The 18,388-nt window shown below is 43.7% G+C and overlaps 2 protein-coding genes across 9 annotated transcripts in view; one reads left to right on the top strand and one right to left on the bottom strand.

The window, feature by feature from the left end:
• Positions 1-15,862, top strand: part of TP53BP1 (tumor protein p53 binding protein 1) — a 99,410-nt gene extending 83,548 nt beyond the window's left edge. For 4 of the 7 annotated variants that reach the window (XM_077880830.1, XM_077880829.1, XM_077880828.1 and 1 more), the window contains 10 exons: positions 1,595-1,866; positions 2,533-2,682; positions 2,973-3,403; positions 5,984-6,175; positions 6,596-6,811; positions 8,439-8,654; positions 12,131-12,225; positions 12,987-13,186; positions 13,689-13,834; positions 14,209-15,862. In XM_077880830.1, the coding sequence (XP_077736956.1) occupies positions 1,595-1,866; positions 2,533-2,682; positions 2,973-3,403; positions 5,984-6,175; positions 6,596-6,811; positions 8,439-8,654; positions 12,131-12,225; positions 12,987-13,186; positions 13,689-13,834; positions 14,209-14,396 (2,106 nt within the window). In that variant the 3' untranslated portion in view covers positions 14,397-15,862. Of the gene's footprint in view, positions 1-1,594; positions 1,867-2,532; positions 2,683-2,972; positions 3,404-5,983; positions 6,176-6,595; positions 6,812-8,438; positions 8,655-11,356; positions 11,505-12,130; positions 12,226-12,986; positions 13,187-13,688; positions 13,835-14,208 lie in introns of those variants that run through there. The other 3 variants (XM_077880831.1, XR_013370111.1, XR_013370112.1) reach the window with 3 other exon arrangements.
• TUBGCP4 (tubulin gamma complex component 4) overlaps positions 15,408-18,388 on the bottom strand; it is a 35,545-nt gene continuing 32,564 nt past the window's right edge. For both annotated transcript variants that reach the window (XM_077880866.1, XM_077880864.1), the window contains exons 16-18: positions 17,438-17,554; positions 16,667-16,806; positions 15,408-16,014 (exon numbers count right to left, since the gene is read on the bottom strand). In XM_077880866.1, coding sequence (XP_077736992.1) covers positions 16,002-16,014; positions 16,667-16,806; positions 17,438-17,554 — 270 coding nt within the window. In that variant the 3' untranslated portion in view covers positions 15,408-16,001. The remainder of the gene's footprint in view (positions 16,015-16,666; positions 16,807-17,437; positions 17,555-18,388) is intronic.

Here is an 18,388-nt window from a genome sequence, read left to right as displayed (position 1 = left end):
GCTTTGACTGCAGGACAGTTGCAAAGGCAGGTATAGCTGGCTACTGTTCCTGGGGCTTCCTCTGTACTCTCCCACAGAGACATAGCCTGGAATCCCAGCCTTTTAGGCTGGCCATCCCTCTACTCTTTTGCTGTATCCAAGTGAAGAGATTGACATCAGTTCTGGGCTCATAGCACCTGCTTTAGTCAAATAAACTTGGCAGATAATGAGACTTGAATCCAGCTAGAGCAGGCAAGTTGGTGATAGCGATTTGAGAAAGTCATGTTTATCACTGACACCTTTTAGAGGTGGTGCAATTTCTGGTAACCCCAAGGGGCAGATGGCTAAGGTGGAGGAAAAGGTTGATGGTGGTAATTAGATCAGGAACTTAGGAGTTTCGAGATGGGTCATCTGATGGATGTAAGCCATTGAGAATAGTGACAGTACAAGTAGGGATGGGCCAGGAAGGGAGGCTGTGTGAACCAGGGGTTAAGGTGTTTATTCATGAGAATGAATAAGTGGGAGGATGTTGGTGAGTAACAGGGAGAGGAAAGTTTAACAGAATGGCAAATAATAGTTAAGTAGGACACGAGGTAGGGAGATAGAAATGGTCTGTTAATGGCAGTGGGGAGCAAGGTTACCTCTTATCTCCAAACTCTTGAATTGGGGTTTGGTTGAGAAAAACCAGCCTCCGCAGAGAGCTGTAGGGGATGTGAGATGCAGTGGACATATCCAGGATTCATTCGTCAAAGGCAAGGAAATGGAGAGAGGAAGACATTGTGTTTTGGATGGGTTAAATTTCAGGTGTCCCCTTAGTACATCTAAAGGGAAGAGTTTATTAGGTATTTGTGTCTGGGAGTTTGGAGCTAAGTCATCGTTGTGTTGTTGGTAGAGAGGCAGGAATGAATCCGGTAAGACAGGCCAGAGAAAGCCCAGTAGAGTGAGAAAAGAAATGAGAATAGTCCTGCGAAATGCTATTTCTAAAAGATCAGACCAAGAAAGAGAAACCTAAAAACAAGCACATATAGAAGTAGCCAAAGAGGTGGAATGAAAGTAAAAGCGACTTTGTAGATTTCAAGGGAGAGATTTTCAAGAAGAGAGTGCTCAAAAATAATCATTTAATTATCTTATAGCATAATTAAAATCCAGTACCACCTTTATTTATTTTTTATTGAAATATAGTATATTCCCTGTAGAATGCTCAGGTCTCATACATTCAGTTCAGTGGCTTTTGACAGCTAATTGCATATAGCCACTACTCAGAACAAGATGCAGAACATTTCCATCATTCCAGAAAGTCTCCTCCTTGTTGTCACCTTTCCGAGTTGAAATTTCTTGCCATTTCTAGGATTTTTCTTTTTTTTTTTTTTGTATTTTTTTTGTTGGAGTTCGATTTGCCAATATATACTATAACACCCAGTGCTCAAGTGCCCCCCTCAGTGCCAGTCACCCTGTCTGCCCGCTCCCCCCGCCCACCTCCCTTCCACTACCCCTTGTTAGTTTCCCAGTCAGAAGTCTCTCATGTTCTGTCATATTTCTAGGATTTTTCAACCTCCACATTAGCATGATGTCATTGTGGCTTCTTTTAGCTTTTGTATCCATCTCTTTCTTGCAGGAGACTGAAGAGCCAATTGTAGAGTGTCAGGAATGTGAAACCGAAGTTTCCCCTTCACAGACTGGGGGCTCCTCAGGTGACCTGGGGGATATCAGCTCCTTCTCCTCCAAGGCGTCCAGCTTACACCGCACATCAAGTGGGACAAGTCTCTCAGCCATGCACAGCAGTGGCAGCTCAGGGAGAGGAGCCGGACCACTCAAAGGGAAAACCAGCGGGACAGAACCCGCAGATTTTACCTTGCCCAGCTCCCGAGGAGGCCCAGGAAAACTGAGGTGCAGACAGGGTCTCTAGAGAGAAAGAGAGCTACACCAGGGGCAGGGTTGCTGACATTTGGATATCACAGGAAAGAGGAGTCATGGGAAATCCCCCCATCCTCCAACTAGGATAATTCAAATCCTCTTCCTCCCCTTTTGTTCCTCTCCTGTTGGGTTTTGCATGGGAGGTTGGGTGGAGCCCTATGGGAGCTAGATTTCTAGAAAATGTAGAAAAACAGATGAGGGGACTTTGGGAATGCTGGCACATGCTGCTGCCACCCTCATTTTATGTAGCCTACAAGTGTTTTGGGTGGGAGTACAAAAAGTTTAGGGTAGTGACCCCTACTTGATACATCCCTAGCTTTTTGTTATCCTCTGCAGGTGTCTAGATCCTGAAGTGAAAGAGAAGGCAGGGCAGATATGGGTGTGCTGTTTTTGAGGCAGCAGTAGGAAGCTTTGTCAGGAGGGAATCGACTTGCATAGAGGGGGATGTCCTGTACTTACTCTCCTACACTCCCACTCCTTGGCTGGTATTTTTGGTGGTGGGTGTGCGGACCAGTTTCCTGCTGTCCTGGAAGTCTAGCACATGTTGGCCTGGCATGTAGTTTAAAGGCCATGGGGAGACTTTTTGAAGAAAGAATTGGGTAGCAGGTGCTGCCAGACTAACCTGTCTTCATTCTCTAGTCCTAGAAAAGGGGTCAGTCAGACAGGGGCGCCAGTGTGTGAGGAGGATGGTGATGCAGGCCTTGGCATCAGACAGGGAGGGAAGGCTCCAGTCACGCCTCGTGGGCGCGGGCGAAGGGGCCGCCCGCCTTCTCGGACCACTGGAACCAGGTACCCGGGTAGTATGAGATAATTTAGTCTATGACTTGTTTAGAAAAAAAAGGGAGTAGAGAGGAAAGAGGGGAGTAGAGTATGTGGGGTGTCAGGAGGGACAAGAGGGGTCCGTACTGCCTGGGGAGTGGGCAGGGATTAGAGAGGCTACTGAGAGACCAGGCTTATGCCTGTGATGGGGTCCTCCAAGAACGGGCTGAGGAAGACCCATGGAAAAAGGAGTGGGAAAATTGGTATATAAGTACTTTTCTTAATTCTAACTGCCTTTTCCTTGTCTTTTATCTCTTTAGAGAAACAGCTGTTCCTGGCCCCTTGGGCATAGAGGACATCTCACCTAGCATGTCACCAGACGATAAATCCTTCACCCGTATTGTGCCCCGAGTGCCAGACTCCACCAGACGAGCAGACACGGGTGCCGCTGCTTTGCGTCGAAGTGACTCTCCAGAGATTCCTTTCCAGGCTGTCGCTGGCCCTTCTGATGGCTTAGATGCCTCCTCTCCAGGGAATAGCTTTGTAGGGCTCCGTGTTGTAGCCAAGTGGTCGTCCAATGGCTATTTTTACTCTGGGAAAATCACTCGTGATGTTGGAGCTGGGAAGTATAAATTGCTCTTTGATGATGGGTACGAATGTGATGTTTTGGGCAAAGACATTCTGCTGTGTGACCCCATCCCACTGGATACAGAAGTGACTGCCCTCTCCGAGGATGAGTATTTCAGTGCAGGTAATAAAGGGAGTGGAGTCTATAGGAGACTTACTGTGCCTGGGCCAGTCTTCTCTCTAGTCTGTTGTTACCAAGAGCATGTGTGCCAGCCTAACAGCTCTTCGGGGGTCTCCAAAGCTAGAAATTCCATTCCTACTACACTGATTACTTTCACACTAGCTTTTTTTGTTTTCCTTGTTGCTTATTTTTGAATGAGCTTACTTTGAATAGTACTGTATTTTCAGAAAATATACAGAGTACTGTGCAAAGTACAGAATACTGTAATAGTGTAGAGAGTTCCTGTCCACCTTTCACCCAGCTTCCCAGCTTTCCCTGTTGTTAACATCTTCCATTAGCTGGTATATTTGTCATAACTAAGAAACCAACCTTGACTCCTTACCAACTAACTAAATTCCAGACTTTATTTTGATTTTACCAGCTTTTATACATCCTTTTTCTATTCCAGGGTTCAGTCCATTAAGCCGTCGTATGTCCTTCAATTTCTTTTGATCTCCAACAGTTCTGAATCTTTTCTTGTTTTCCATGATCTTGACAGTTTTGAGGAGTAAACTGGTTAAGTATTTTGTAGCATGTCCCTCAGTTTGGGATGGTCTCGTGTTTTGTTTGATTAGATTGGAGTTAAGGGTTTTGAAAAGAATGTTATAGAGGTAATGTGCTCTTCTTGTTATGTCATATGGGGGAAAGAAGCCTGTGACATCCACAGGACATCATTGGTCACATTAACTTTTATCCCTTAGTTAAAGTGTTTGCCAACACTGTAAAGTTAGTGTTTTTCCCTTTCTGGTATCTGTTTTTTCACCATTGAGACTTACACTTACAGTACCTGCCTTGCTGGGAATCTAGTAGTTGAGTGTGGCAGATATATTGAGATATTTTTGCCTAGGAAGAAGTTGTTAGTACTGTGTTTTTATGCCTACATACCTACCATTTACTGTCTGGTTTGAAAAGTGGTACACCCCCCCACCCCTTTTTTTTTAGGTAGCCAGTTCCCTGTAATGGTGATGGTGAGAGATTTGTTAGGACTGCTTTGTGTACCAGTTCTTTGAATATATTACCTCTTTTCTGTAAGCTAATTTGGACATAAATGTTTTTGGTGAGTTTGTCATTTAGAAACAGCATTTCTGGAGATTGTTTGGAACATAGATCAGGATATAACGGGCAACAAACAGTGCCTCTGAAGTCTCTTAGACTTTCTTGTGATGTGGACTGCTGAGTAATTGTTCTTTGCCCCTTTATTTCATTGTTAAACTTCACCTTCTAGTCCTGGGTAACACTTAGCTCATGTGGCATCAGTTAGTAGTATATGGATTTAGGTCTTTTATGACCTGTGGTTTACATAGTTTGTATCAAATGTATTCATACTTCTTTTCAGGTGTAAAGCTTATCTTGGGTGAATTATGGCATCAAGGAGTGGGTGGAGTCTGTGTGTCTTCATTTACTGAGGCTGTCTACTAATGTCAACATGAGACTGCTTCTATTTCTAATAACTCTTCATCAGTGTGAAGTGTATTCTTGGCGTTGGGCTTCTTTGTACTTTTGAAGGAGGTCTTTGTGATTAGTTTGCTGGTAGAGGTTTAAGCCAGGAGATGAAGAAAGCAAGGGGAAAGGGAGTGATTATGTAGCATAGATAGAACTAAGGCCTGCTTTCACATCTCTTTTTTCTTTCTTTGGTGGCATATGCTCTGGCTTTCTTTTAGCCCTTCATTCAAGCACAGGCTAATGGGGGAGAACAAATGGACCCTTATAAGAATGAAAAGGTATTCATGGTAATGCCTTGTTTTTATATTATATATGTGTGTTTTGTGTGTGTGTGTGTGTATACCCATATATATTGCACACGTGTGTAAATTGTTTATTGATGGATAGAGGGGAAGGAGTATGATCTTTTTCATAGGTTTGGGAATAGGTTTAATGCAAGATCACACAGCTTGGTGGTAGCAGAATTAGACCTAGGCTCAGGTCTCCTGAATTCTAGCCACAGTCTCTTTTATACTCCATGGTGTGTTCCTTATGACCTAAAGACCTTATCTTTAGGTTCTGAATCAGAGCAAGAAGTAGGTAAGATTAGGCAGGAAAGGCAGAATTTATTTATTTTTTCCTTTCTTTGCTCTATATCTCTATTTTGATTTTAGCACACAAACACATGTTCTCTCTTAGAGTGATGTCATCTTTTACCTACAACTTAACTCAAGAATTATGACTCAGCCTCCAAAGAAACCAAGAAGGAAAGGTTTAGTAAATTATGGGATTGTTAGAAACTACATGTCACTTCACTTCAAGAAATAATTGAACAACTAATAACTCATAAAGGCTGGCTTTAGGAAGCTTTATTTTGTAATTTTATAAAGGGTTCCTTCTGTTGAGAAACTTTCCATCTCCCAATTCCAGGGTAGTAGCTACATATATTTATAAGTGGTGCCGTTGTCTGGGATTGACAGCTGGAATTTATTTAAGTAGTAACTTCAGTGCACTGTTGGACCTCCTAATGCCCTAACCCAAGCCTGCTGTGCAGAGCCATTTTGAGTGGATGCTGAGCAACGTAAAACAACAGCAGGCTGCTCTTATGTTGTTCCCACCCAGGAGTGGTGAAAGGGCATAGGAAGGAGTCTGGAGAGCTGTACTACAGCATTGAAAAAGAAGGCCAAAGGAAGTGGTACAAGCGGATGGCCGTCATCCTGTCCTTGGAGCAAGGAAACAGATTGAGGGAGCAGTATGGCCTTGGCCCATATGAGGCAGTAACACCCCTCACCAAGGCAGCAGATATCAGCTTGGGTAAGATGTTTACTTCCTGAGAAACTGCCTCCGGGCCCCTGCTCTGTGGTGGGAGGAGTGAATTCTAGAGCAGTCAGCATGCTTTCCTAAATCTTACTCTTCCTGTGTGGTGCTGTGAGATGCTGATGAGCCGCCATGTTCTGGAGCCACTGCCTATCTCTGTTTCCTCCCTGGGACCAGTTAAGTTAGTAAATCCTTAGATTCTTCTGGCCTCCTCGGTTCTGCAGGGGCCAGACATATTTCAGTCATGATTGAGACTGAAACAAAAAAGATGGTAGCTTTCAAAGAGGTTTCTTGTCCCTACGAGAGGTGGGGGGAAAGGGTGTGGTGCTCTCTAACTTGGAGAGTTCTGCCTGGCTTCTTGGAGTCCAGGACCTCAGACCATAGGAGTTGACCAACCTTTGGCTTATCCTATTGTAGACAATTTGGTGGAAGGGAAACGGAAACGGCGCAGCAATGTCAGCTCCCCGGCCACCCCTACTGCCTCTAGCAGCAGCAGCACCACCCCTACCCGCAAGACCACAGAAAGCCCTCGTGCCTCCTCGGGAGTTCTCTCAGGCAAAAGAAAACTGATCACTTCTGAAGAGGAACGGTCCCCTGCCAAGCGAGGCCGGAAGTCTGCCACTGTGAAACCTGGTGAGTGCTCCCTTTTGCCTCATTCTCCCTCAGACCACTGTGGAATGTAGGGTTAGCTGCTGGAGAGATGGAACCTGATAATCGGCAATGATTCCTCTTTCCTGGCTACAAAGTTGAGGTCCCACACAAGCCCTCTGCTAACTCCATCCACCTCTACCTATCTCCCAGTAGAGTCCAGTGGAGGTAGATAGGATGCCAGGTCTTGATTGGACACATATATTGACTTTTGTGTAGGTTCTAAGAGGGAAAGAAATACTGAATTTTAAGTAGATTCAAAGTAGGTAAAATTGGTCTTCTATCTCTTCTTTTATGTGACCCCATTTTATACCTCAGCAAGCTCTGATTCCCCCTCTTTTGCGCTAAGGGTCCTCTGGCTCTCCCAGACTTCCTTTTGAAAGCTAGTACCTCAGTCTACGTCTCTCCTCCTTGCACTATTCCCCAACTCCTTTCCAGTCCCTCATGCTTCATATTAACAGGAATTTATCAATCTATTGTTTACTGAGTCTCTACTGTGATCCATTCACAGCTGCTGGGGTAAAGTCTTCAGTGTCTGCCCTCTGAGTACAGCAAACTGAAGGAGTTCATCGATTTTTACATTGCCCTGGCCCCAGAGCTGCTTTTGTTAACTGCGTCTTTGGGTTGTGTCATCTCCATATCTAACGAACACTTTTGTGTTCAGGTTATGTGATGGAACTAAGTGCTTCATAAGTATTACCTCAAATAATCCCTGTGAGGTATAGATGCTAGAATTCAGTTTTCAGTTGAATCTGAGGCACGGAAAGGTTGGCTAACTTTCCCAAGGTGACATAGTAATCCAGAATTCACATGCAGGCAGTTTGACTTTGAAGTCCAGGCTTATGCATACTACATCAGACTGTTCTCCTCCTGCTGGTTTTGTTTTAGGGAGGCATGACCTGTCTGTCATCTTAGCCTCCTAATGAGGCTATGATTCCGCTTCTCCAAATCAGGTATTTGTTTTCTTCTTGAGGACTTATTGGGGCACTCCTAGCATGGGTGTTCTGGGAGTCCTGGGCCGGCTGGTTCACTTACCCACCCCCAGGGGTTGGAAACTGGGACAGTTGAAGCAGGCTGTTTTCATGTGGTTCAGTCAACATGTGAGAACACTTTATTATCAAGTATTCTGTGCACCATTCTGGTGAGGGTCAGGGATGGGGTGGGAGTATCTGCCTGGGACATTTCTTGGTAATAAAAAAGTTGGCTTTTTATTGTTTGCTTTTAAGGGCTATTTCAAAATATCACATATCCTGGGGAAATCTGAGCACTGGGCAGAGAAAGTGGGCTGAAGATTTCCAAATATCTCTCACTCTTACCTAAGCTTTGTATTAGAACCACCACTTTCTTCAGATGATCTCAGAAGTATTTGTTTGGCTGTACAAAAATAATACTATTGATTTTCATTTGTGAAAAAATAATGTATATATCGTCATGATTGTAAAATATAAGTATATCAGATTTTCTCTACTATAAATCGGGTCCTAGGTTATGGACCATAGGAATGGTCTTTGGTCAGTAGCTCAAAAAAGTTGATCAGGACATTGCCTAGCCATCCTGTCATGCCTAGGCAGCGGTGTGTATCCTCTAGTAACTGTGTCTCTGTCCTTTCCAGGTGCAGTAGGGGCAGGAGAGTTTATGAGCCCCTGTGAGAGTGGAGACAACATGGGTGAACCCTCTGCCCTGGAAGAGCAGAGAGGGCCTTTGCCTCTCAACAAGACCTTGTTTCTGGGCTATGCCTTTCTTCTCACCATGGCCACAACAAGTGACAAGTTGGCCAGCCGCTCCAAACTGGCAGATGGTCCTACAGGAAGCAGTGAGGAAGAGGAGGGTAGGTCCCTAGGAAGCCCTGGCGGCTCTGACACATGGGCGCTTTGTTCCTTTTCATTCACTTTATGAACCTGTAAAGGAAGCAGTGCAGGTAGTATCTGGGATCTTGGTCTGGGAAAATTAACTAGTCCTGCTTTCTAGACCATTTATAGACCATTTCCACAAGAGTCCTCTAAGTGGCTCCTCAAAACAATCTTGTGAGGCAGATGGGAAATAGATCTTATCATCTACTTTACCAAGGAGGAAACCAGCTTGGCTAGGTTAAATAATTGCTTTTTGTTTGTATAATGGTGATAGACTTGGGACTAGAACCCTTGTTTGTTTTACCCTACTACAATCCTCCAAATCAGTTAAGTTTCTGAACACCTACTGCTTTCCCATCTGTATTCTAGAGGCAACTGCTAGAGAAAACCCATGTGGGGGCTAAAGTTCATTCTCTTGAGGTCTGAGCGTAAGATTAAGAATATAGGGTGCTCAGGGCCCCAGGGTATTGTAGAGAAATAGCTTCTAAGCTTCTCTTGTATCTCTCTTCAACCTAAAACTACATCTATATATTGCATTTCTATATTGTCTGTTACCTTGGGATTGAGTCAAAGCTGTAGTGCGGAGAGAGAAAAATTGTTTCAGCTGTCTAAAGAGTGTGATCTAGGAGATAAAATGGGCAGAAGCAAATGTATACACTATAAGTGACTCACAGCATCCAGATGTGTCTGAACACTTAAGGTCAGATGGGATGATGTTCTGCAGATTAGAGTTGACTCTTAAGGAATTGAATTAACAGGATTATCATAACAGAACATCACTGAAGATTTGTGATGGTTGGCATTTCAGTGTGTGGATGACTCTTTGCTCACTAACCAAAACTGTATCTGACCAACTGTAGCCATGTGGACATTGGTACAGGGACATGGGAAGGATGGTCGGGGAGTTGTAGTTAGGGTTTGTGGTATTTGGAAGGTAGAGTCATCGGTTGAGCCGCTCTAGGGTGTAGGAGCAGGTGTGGCAATGTGTGGAGTTTCAAGGTTAGGTGTGTACCCAATCTTGTCTGTCAGAATTCAGATAGGTTTCATTGGAGAGAAGGTGTATGAAGAGTTTCCTAGCCAAGACCGTAGTTTTACTTTGATCTTAATGAGTCCCTTGAAGATTGTGTGAGATGTGTTGTGGCATCAAAACAGTTTGTGGTCTTGTGTTTTCTTTTGCTTTTATGGTGTTGCTAGACTCTGGACCTTCTTTTCTAGCCCTTCCCTAGACCAGGGCTTCACAAGGCAACTCTATAGGTGTTTTATTTGTGGGTTGGTACAGCATGGTCAAGAAAGCCAGCTATGGTATGAGATGCAGTTCCTTAAATATCTGTGACCCTGTGTGTGATTACTAAACTCTACTCATAAAAATTCTTTCCATTATTGATACATCAAATGTTTTTAATTCCAGCCTTATAACCGAGAGTGGGGGCGGGGGGAATGTAGGCCTTGTCTAAATGAGTAAATTGGACATTTTTCAGAGATTTCCAGGTTTCTTGTGGAAAGTGTGGTTATACTGAACAGTCTGCTTTATGTTGCTCCTTCATCATTGGACATTGCCCAACAGTACCAGAATCCTTGATATTTTTGGCATGTAGGATGTTGAGAGGTCCCTCAAGAAGCCTGAAGACATTTGTACTTAAACAGTCTTCTAACAGAATATCAACAGTTTTAAAGAAACTATGTGATATGACTTGTAGAGAAATGGAAATCTCTTAGATGCTAGTTTAGATCAGGAGCTCATAAATATTTGAATCTGTTTAATGAGACATATTTATTAGTGAATTAAGAATATGGCACCTGGTGTTGTTAGGAGGCACACCATTAGGGACCCATCAACCATGGGGATTGACTCTGGAGTTGGGTTCTTTTAGTACCTTCATCCTTGATGTAGATGATGGAATTAAAAATCTGTTCATTTTAGCCTCTGGTGGGGCAGGGCCACTCTTAAGTCACAAATAAATTAAATCGAAGATGGGGAAAAAATAGAGTAGACAACTACTGCCTTGGTGGGGTAATAGTTGATTACACAGAAGCAAGGAAATATAATTGGGGATTAAAATCTAAATGTTAAGACTAGAAACCGACCTGTATTAAGCAGACATAAAATAGAAGTCTTGGGAAAAAGAAAGGACCATGAGAGGCCTTGGCAGTGACTCAGCAGTAGAGTGTTGGTACTGAAAATTGTGATGAGGTATATTGAGATGGATCAACAGGATGCAGTGACAACACTGAGACATAGTCCTGGTATATTCTGAGGTTTTTTTTTTTTTTTTTTTTTACAACCATTTAGGGTTTGCAGTTTGAGCTCTCATTTTAAGAGGGACATGGAGAATGCTTAGTCAAGAAAAGAGCAATGAAGGTGAATGGGCTGGCCAGTCAGACCTAACCCAAGGCGTAGAGGCCTGAGTGTGGGGCATCAGCAGTCCCGAGCAGCTCCAGCAGGCAGGGAGGACACCACAGGGCTGGCCTCTCTGCAGGGGGTCTGCTGTGCCAGCCTTCACCACTGGGCATAAGGGGGAAGGGGCGTGGTCCTGGCGCTGAACTCTTATGAATTTGGTTGGGTTTTATTATTTGTGATAAATTCACTAGAACTTAATTTCTCAGAAATCATAATTAACTAAAATCTCTAATGTCTTGCTTTTTTCTTTTCTTTTTTTAATGTGTTATTTATATATGAGAGGAGCAGATATTTGGTCAAAAGAAGCTATTTCTAATTGCCTAGGGTCATTACAGCTTCAGCTTCATCTCTCATAACTTCTACTTCACCCTCAAGGCTGTAATGCAGTCATTGATGTTCAGTGTCCTGAGGTACTTCAAGATCATCAAAGGTAGATAGTTTTCAATAAAAAGGTTGAAATAGGATTTTACTGGCTAACCTTCACTTAATCAGTTACATTTTAGAAATCCCACTTTGAGCATTCTGGTTCATCAAAGTTTTAGTGTATAGGGGGTGAAAATGCTGATGAAGGGGAAATTTGAAGGCTTTGTTAGAAAAAGTGCTAATCAGTTATTCGTCTCCACAGCAGGCAGAATTGGAGGAAATGGGCTTAGTTTGCAGGAGAGATTTAGGGTAGACATAAGGAACAGCTTCTTGCTGGTAAGGGTTACTCAAACTAGAATACCTCACCATGGGAACTGCTTGTGTGTCCATCCCTGTTAACAGTCCCATGACTCAGTACAGAAACCTTTGATGTTTTTAGGTCTAGGACCTATCCCATTTCTCATCTTCGCCCACCCCTTCTACTCTTGTCCTTTCTTTTGGCAGCATTTTATAGTCCTCACAACGTAGCTCTTTCTGACCCATGGGAAAGCCCTTGTCCTATCTGTCTTTGGGATATAGTGCTATGGAGATAACGGGGGGGAGTGTAAGAGAGAGCAGTAAGAAGCAGGCTTAAAGTAGCAAATAAGAAACTAATTGGTAATTATGATCCTGGTTGTCTCTTCTTTTAAATAGAATTTTTAGAAATTCCTCCTTTCAACAAGCAGTATACAGAATCCCAGCTTCGAGCAGGAGCTGGCTATATTCTTGAAGACTTCAATGAAGCCCAGGTGAGGCGTTTCTTTGTGTAGCTTCCCAGAGGGGCAGTGATGAGATGAGCCTGAGAGGGAGGGGTGAGGAGGCTGGGTACACCAAGTAAACAGTTCAGGAACTGGGGAAACTGCCACAGGGTTGTTGAATGAAATAGAATTTTTACTTGTGTGTAAGGAAGAGAAGTTAGAACCTTTGTCTGTTAAAGGCTGTGGTTCTGTTTTTGGGACAAAAGCAGATTCAAATCTGTGTTTATTTATTTTTTTTTAAATTTTTTAATTTATTTATGATAGTCACACAGAGAGAGAGAGAGGCGCAGAGACATAGGCAGAGGGAGAAGCAGGCTCCATGCACCAGGAGCCCGATATGGGATTCGATCCCTGGTCTCCAGGATCGCGCCCTGGGCCAAAGGCAGGCGCTAAACCACTGCGCCACCCAGGGATCCCTTTTTTTTTTTTAATTTTTTTATTTATCAAATCTGTGTTTAATAGAAATCCCTATGACAGTGTTGCTGATTCTCAGCCTGGAAGGTTGAATACCTGGGATTGTGTTGTCCCTTGAGGGTTTAGGCCCTCAGAAACCTGGAGGTGAGGCGGGAGAGTACCTAGGGAAGCCCTTTGGACCTTTTATTGAGAAAGCAAGCTTTGGGCAGAAGGATAGGCTCAACCACATTTTAGGTAGTATTTGAAAGTATTCAGATCTGTTCTCTGACTCAGGGCTGCTTTTCAGGGGCTTTCTATAGAAGTCACCAGACCTATTGGTTTTTTTCCTTTTCTTCCAGTGTAACACAGCCTACCAGTGTCTCCTAATTGCGGATCAGCATTGTCGGACCCGGAAGTATTTCCTGTGCCTTGCCAGTGGGATTCCTTGTGTGTCTCATGTCTGGGTCCATGATAGTTGCCATGCCAACCAGCTCCAGAATTACCGCAATTATTTGTTGCCTGCAGGGTACAGCCTTGAGGAGCAAAGAATTCTGGATTGGTGAGTATTTGGAGCCCATCTAGGATGACAGGCAGGAAGATAGCAAGCTTTTGGAGGGGAGAATCTAGATGAGAGTATTTCTAGAAACTAGAATCCTCATAGGATAAATTAGAGAATTCGAGTGAATTCATTTGATCAGTTCATCTACTTTGTCCCTGAGGGATCCTGGTTAAGGACCGTTAGAAAATGTGTGACGATTTCCTTGTAGGTTCAGTATTCTCACCGTCTGAGGTTATTAGGGGACTAAGTTTGAAGCAAGGTAGTTTATTCTCAGCCCCAGGACAGACCTGGACAGCAGAAGGGTTGGATTTAGAAGGCCAGGGTCCCAGAGAATACACATGATTCACAGAAGAAGAGAAGGGGAGTGGTAGCCCAATGAAGGACTTCTGAAAACATTCACATGTACCCAAGTCCCTTTGCGGAAGGGCTCTTGTTGGGTGTAATCTGTCATGCTAAGGTCTTTTCCAATCCCAAGGTGCTGTGTCTCTTGACTCCTTTGTAGGCAACCCCGTGAAAACCCTTTCCACAATCTGAAGGTACTCTTGGTGTCAGACCAACAGCAGAACTTCCTGGAGCTCTGGTCTGAGATCCTCATGACCGGGGGGGCAGCCTCTGTGAAGCAGCACCATTCAAGTGCCCATAACAAAGGTACCTGGCAAGTGTGTGTGGTGTTATTGCTTCAGGGATGTCCTTAGACCCGTAGGTGTTAGGCCTTGTGGTCTGATAGGCTGACCTTCTCTGCCTAAGAGAAGAAAGGTACCACCTTCAAGAAGTGAGCCACTAGGAGTGAGGCACTGGGCTGTTGATGCTTCTACGGGTGTCCAGTGTGTATCTGTAAATATTTGTACAAGGTTAGCATATAGTGATGGTAACTTCACTTTTGGTTGTGATCAGTAACACTCTTTGACAAAAAGACTGGAGTTTGGGCCCAATGCACCATCCTGGCTAGGAAGCACATCTTTTTTAATGGAAGGCTAAATGGGAGTCTCCTTTCCTCACTCACCTTCCCCTGCTTCCTGCAGATATTGCTTTAGGGGTATTTGACGTGGTGGTGACGGATCCCTCATGCCCAGCCTCGGTGCTGAAGTGTGCTGAAGCATTGCAGCTGCCTGTGGTGTCACAAGAGTGGGTGATCCAGTGCCTCATTGTTGGGGAGAGAATTGGATTCAAGCAGCATCCAAAATACAAACATGATTATGTTTCTCACTAATACTTGGTCTTAACTGATTTTATTCCCTGCTGTTGTGGAGATTGTGTTTTAACCAGGTTTTAAATGTGTCTTGTGTGTAACTGGATTCCTTGCATGGATCTTGTATATAGTTTTATTTGCTGGACTTTTATGATAAAATAAATGTTGAATCTCTTTGGTTGTAGTAACTGGGATTTCTTCATCCATTTCTTTGAACTTAATCGCAGAACAAATAGCAAAACAAAAAATAGTACCTTCTCTGTGGTTTTCAATAGGCTTGTTCATAGTAGGACAGCTAGCCAAGAAAAATAGGAAAATTAAAAATTTTTTTCCTGTGGCATCTTTGTCAAAGGGTGATCCTGGGCTGTCTGAAATTCAGTACTTCTAAAAATCTGATTTTATAGTAGGCCCTGATCATTAGTTGTAGTAAAGGTTGAATGGAATTGAACACTGTTCTAAGCTTCCTGTCACTTAAGTCTCTTTAGAGAACTAAAAAGGAAAAAGCACCAATTGCTGTGAAAGGGCAGGGACTACAAGCCTGATGGAACGACTTTCTACAAGGAAAAACTTGAGAAACATAGTGACAACACTTGGAAATGTTAGAAGCTCTAACCAGAGATCCAATTTTATAACAGTTATTGCTGTCAGTTACAAGAAGCTATTCCTTCCCTACCCCTAGCATCATCTCTGTTGATGTCCTCTCATTATCTAAAGCAGGAGTTAAAAAGTGTTTGCTACCAATTAGTAAATATCTTAGGCTTTCTGGACCATTTGATGTGTCACAAATACTCCCCTTCGCCATGACAGCATGAAGACAACCATAGATAAGAGGTAAACAGATGAATGTGGCTGGGATCCAGAAAATAAAAAGTTACAAAAACAGGTGGTGGGCCATAATCTCACTTCTCCACAGACAGCAATGGAGGGGGGTCACCTTTAGCACAAAAGGGCAGGAAATAGGACAGATGGAGGACCAGATTCACTGGCTATACTGAGGCCGGAATGCTTCATTCTTTTTCAGTACAAAGGGAGTTGTTTGTACAATGAATATTTATTTTGATTCAGACCAGTATGAACACTAATAATTACAGTAATGGTTGGGCCAGATTAAGGGAACTCCAACTCCTTTGGTTCTTCCAAGAGGGGATAATTAGACCTGCAGTTTTCAATATCTGAAATCTAAGAATTTGACCTCAGCTTTTTTCTTAAGGACCCTTTTTCTTTGTTAAAATACTACTGCTTTAAGTACATTATCAATAGCTAAAATTGCCCTTTTACCACCAGCTTGAGCAATACCTAGGCATATAGTAGGTGCTCAATAAATGGGTGTGTCCAACAGATGTTCTCAGTGTAATGGATCTTGCAAGGTCAGTGGAGAGGGAGCTGGCACTACATATCCTCTATGGTAGGGGAGTTAAGAACTCTAAGGTAGGGTAGACCCTTCCACGTGGGAAGGATCTGTACCCATGAATGTTCAGCAGTAGTAGCTTCTAGGAGGAAAAAGTAGGACCCTCACTCAGTAGGCTGCAAGCATTTGTTGAGTGGCTGAAGAGTGGGATGTTTTAAATCTTCTGTCACAGATTTGGGAACACGGTGAGAGACTGTTGGTTTGTGAACCAGGTATTTTCACATCCCAAAACTAGAAAACAACAAAAAAAGAGCCTTATCAAATATGCTTTCCCAAGATTTTCTTCAAAGAAATAGGAATCAGGGCAACCTGTGATCTACGTAGTGTCATCTTCTAAAACTCTTAAGTTTCTTTGACTCTTCCACTAAAGTCGCTTAGGAAAAATCTGCTTGAGGACAATTAGGAGACAGAAAGAATAAAGTGCTTTTTAAAAAATAGGACAGACCTCTGAGAAAAGCCAACCACCGCTGAATCTACTGGATTAAAAAGCTAAGAATTAGAAGGGGCGATCACCTTTCCCAAATGCAGAAGCTGGGGGGCCAGTGAGGCAAGGGTGCCTGAGGCTGCACAGCTGGTTAATGTCAGAACTGGGAACCAACTACTGCTCAGTTCTTTCTTCCAGCCCAGCTGAGAACTAAAAACCCATCTCAGCATCAGGAGTTTTAGTATTTTACTATGATGATGGCTTTTACTAGAAAATAAGCTTCCTTTGAATTAAGAGAGCTGATCAGACATAGCCCTTCATGTCTCTAAGCCTTAGTTTCCTTGCTTATAAAATGAGCTATTTGGATGAGACAGTGGCTGATGTCTCAGCTCTGGAATTACAACTTGTTAAACAGCCACATTCATGGAGTCCCCACACTTCCCTAAGGCTTGTTCCTACCTGCCCAGAGTTCCGCCAGCCTGGGTGTAGTATTTGTTATAATCTAGCCGTAAGAGCAGTTGAGCCAAATCTGAGTTGATCTGATGGTTCCGAACACTGGAGAGAATCTTGAATAGTAGTGAAGACTGGCGGCTAAAGCCCTGCAGAGAGAAGGACTCAGGCTGTCATTCCTATTCCTCTCAGACTCAACCAACTGTCCATGTGGAGTGAGGCTGGGGAGGGGGGGAGGGGAGGGGGTTCCTTAAAAAACTTGCTCAAAATTCTCCAGCACCAGCTGGCCTTCCCACAGCCTCGCTTCTATTAGCTCCTAAAAGGTCGTCTTAGTACTGAGTCCACGGATGGCGTGGCTTTGAGTGAAAGTACACTCCCATTCTCAGGAGGAAGTTAGCATCTATTCTGTTGATTACTGGGGCTGGGTAGAGCCTGCGCATTTTTGTTAGAGTCAGATAATTACAATCCCAGCGAAACGGAGTTCGTTCAAGGAAGGAGGTTGGATAGGAGGTTGTGAGAACAAAACCAATGCATGTTTGTGGGCTGAAGAAACTATTCACGGCCAAACTATTTTCAAATGCTGAGATGGCACATAACTATCTGCTTCAAAATGAACTGATGCCAACATTTTTATCTTTGTATCTTCTTATTTCTGTGTGTATATATGTATTGGGGAAATGCTTTATTGACCCAGAGGGAAAGATCATGACTCCCCATTGGCAAAACAAACCTCTACCCTTTGGACAGGGCTGCATACTGCCAACAGCCAGGCAGACTCACCTTGACCAGGATGCTCAGCTGGGCAGCCCCACGTTCATCCAGTGGGCCCAGGTTCTGACTGACCAGCGAGCAAAAGCTGTGACAGAGATCTAGGATTTCATTCAGGCAGTGAAACACCTACCCAGGAAATAGTTGGTATTAGGAAAAGAAGGAAGATAAATCTATGAAATTAGAGATCTGGGAAAACAGTCTGAGAGTTACTTTATTCCCATTCTTTGACCTCAGGAGAGACTGTCACGTATGAGTCAGTCCTGTGGGCTCCTCGAAATACAACACGTGTAACACCAACTCTTCGCTTTCTGGCAAAGATGCTACTATTCTGCTAGTAACCCCTGCACAAAACTTCCATTCTAGCCACATCAAATTAGGCATCGTCTCTTGGACCCACATGTGCTCCAGCCCTGAGCTTTGCTCAGAGCTACTCTCCTTAATGCCAGTTCAAGTTCTCTTGGTGGGGCACTCCCTTCCCCCCTGTAGCCTCTAGTGACCCCCCTGCTTCTCTATTATCTGTACTGTTCTCTTGGCATCTGTTCAGGCCACCTGTGTTGTTACTAGTCTGTGTATGTATGTATGTTCTGTTTCTCCAACTAGATTGTGAGCTCCTTAAGGGCAGAGCCATGACTTATACCTCTTTGTATCCCCAGTGCCTTGCATAAAGTAAGCACTCAATAAATATTTAATGGTCACCACCTGCTCTGATCTTCTGCTTTTCCCAAGGGTGTACTCATGCCACACGAGGGTAGTTGGCCTGTCACAGCGGCTTTTGGTGTTGTCCATTCACACAAACAGCCCTTGGAGTGGCATCTGTGTAACCTGCTCTCCCTTACTGAGTGCAGCAAAAATAGCTCCGAATACGAACAAGAGAAGTCTAGTGTTTGTGCTATGGCAGGACTGAGGGATGACAGCTGGCTGACATCAGGGATGAAGCGGAATCTACGTAACTGTGAGGGG

The sequence above is a fragment of the Canis aureus genome, chromosome 32, assembly GCF_053574225.1.
Source record: "Canis aureus isolate CA01 chromosome 32, VMU_Caureus_v.1.0, whole genome shotgun sequence".
In the NCBI taxonomy this organism is placed as follows: domain Eukaryota; kingdom Metazoa; phylum Chordata; class Mammalia; order Carnivora; family Canidae; genus Canis; species Canis aureus.
Note: the sequence above shows the minus strand (reverse complement) of the source record. Positions and strands in the feature narration are given on the sequence as shown.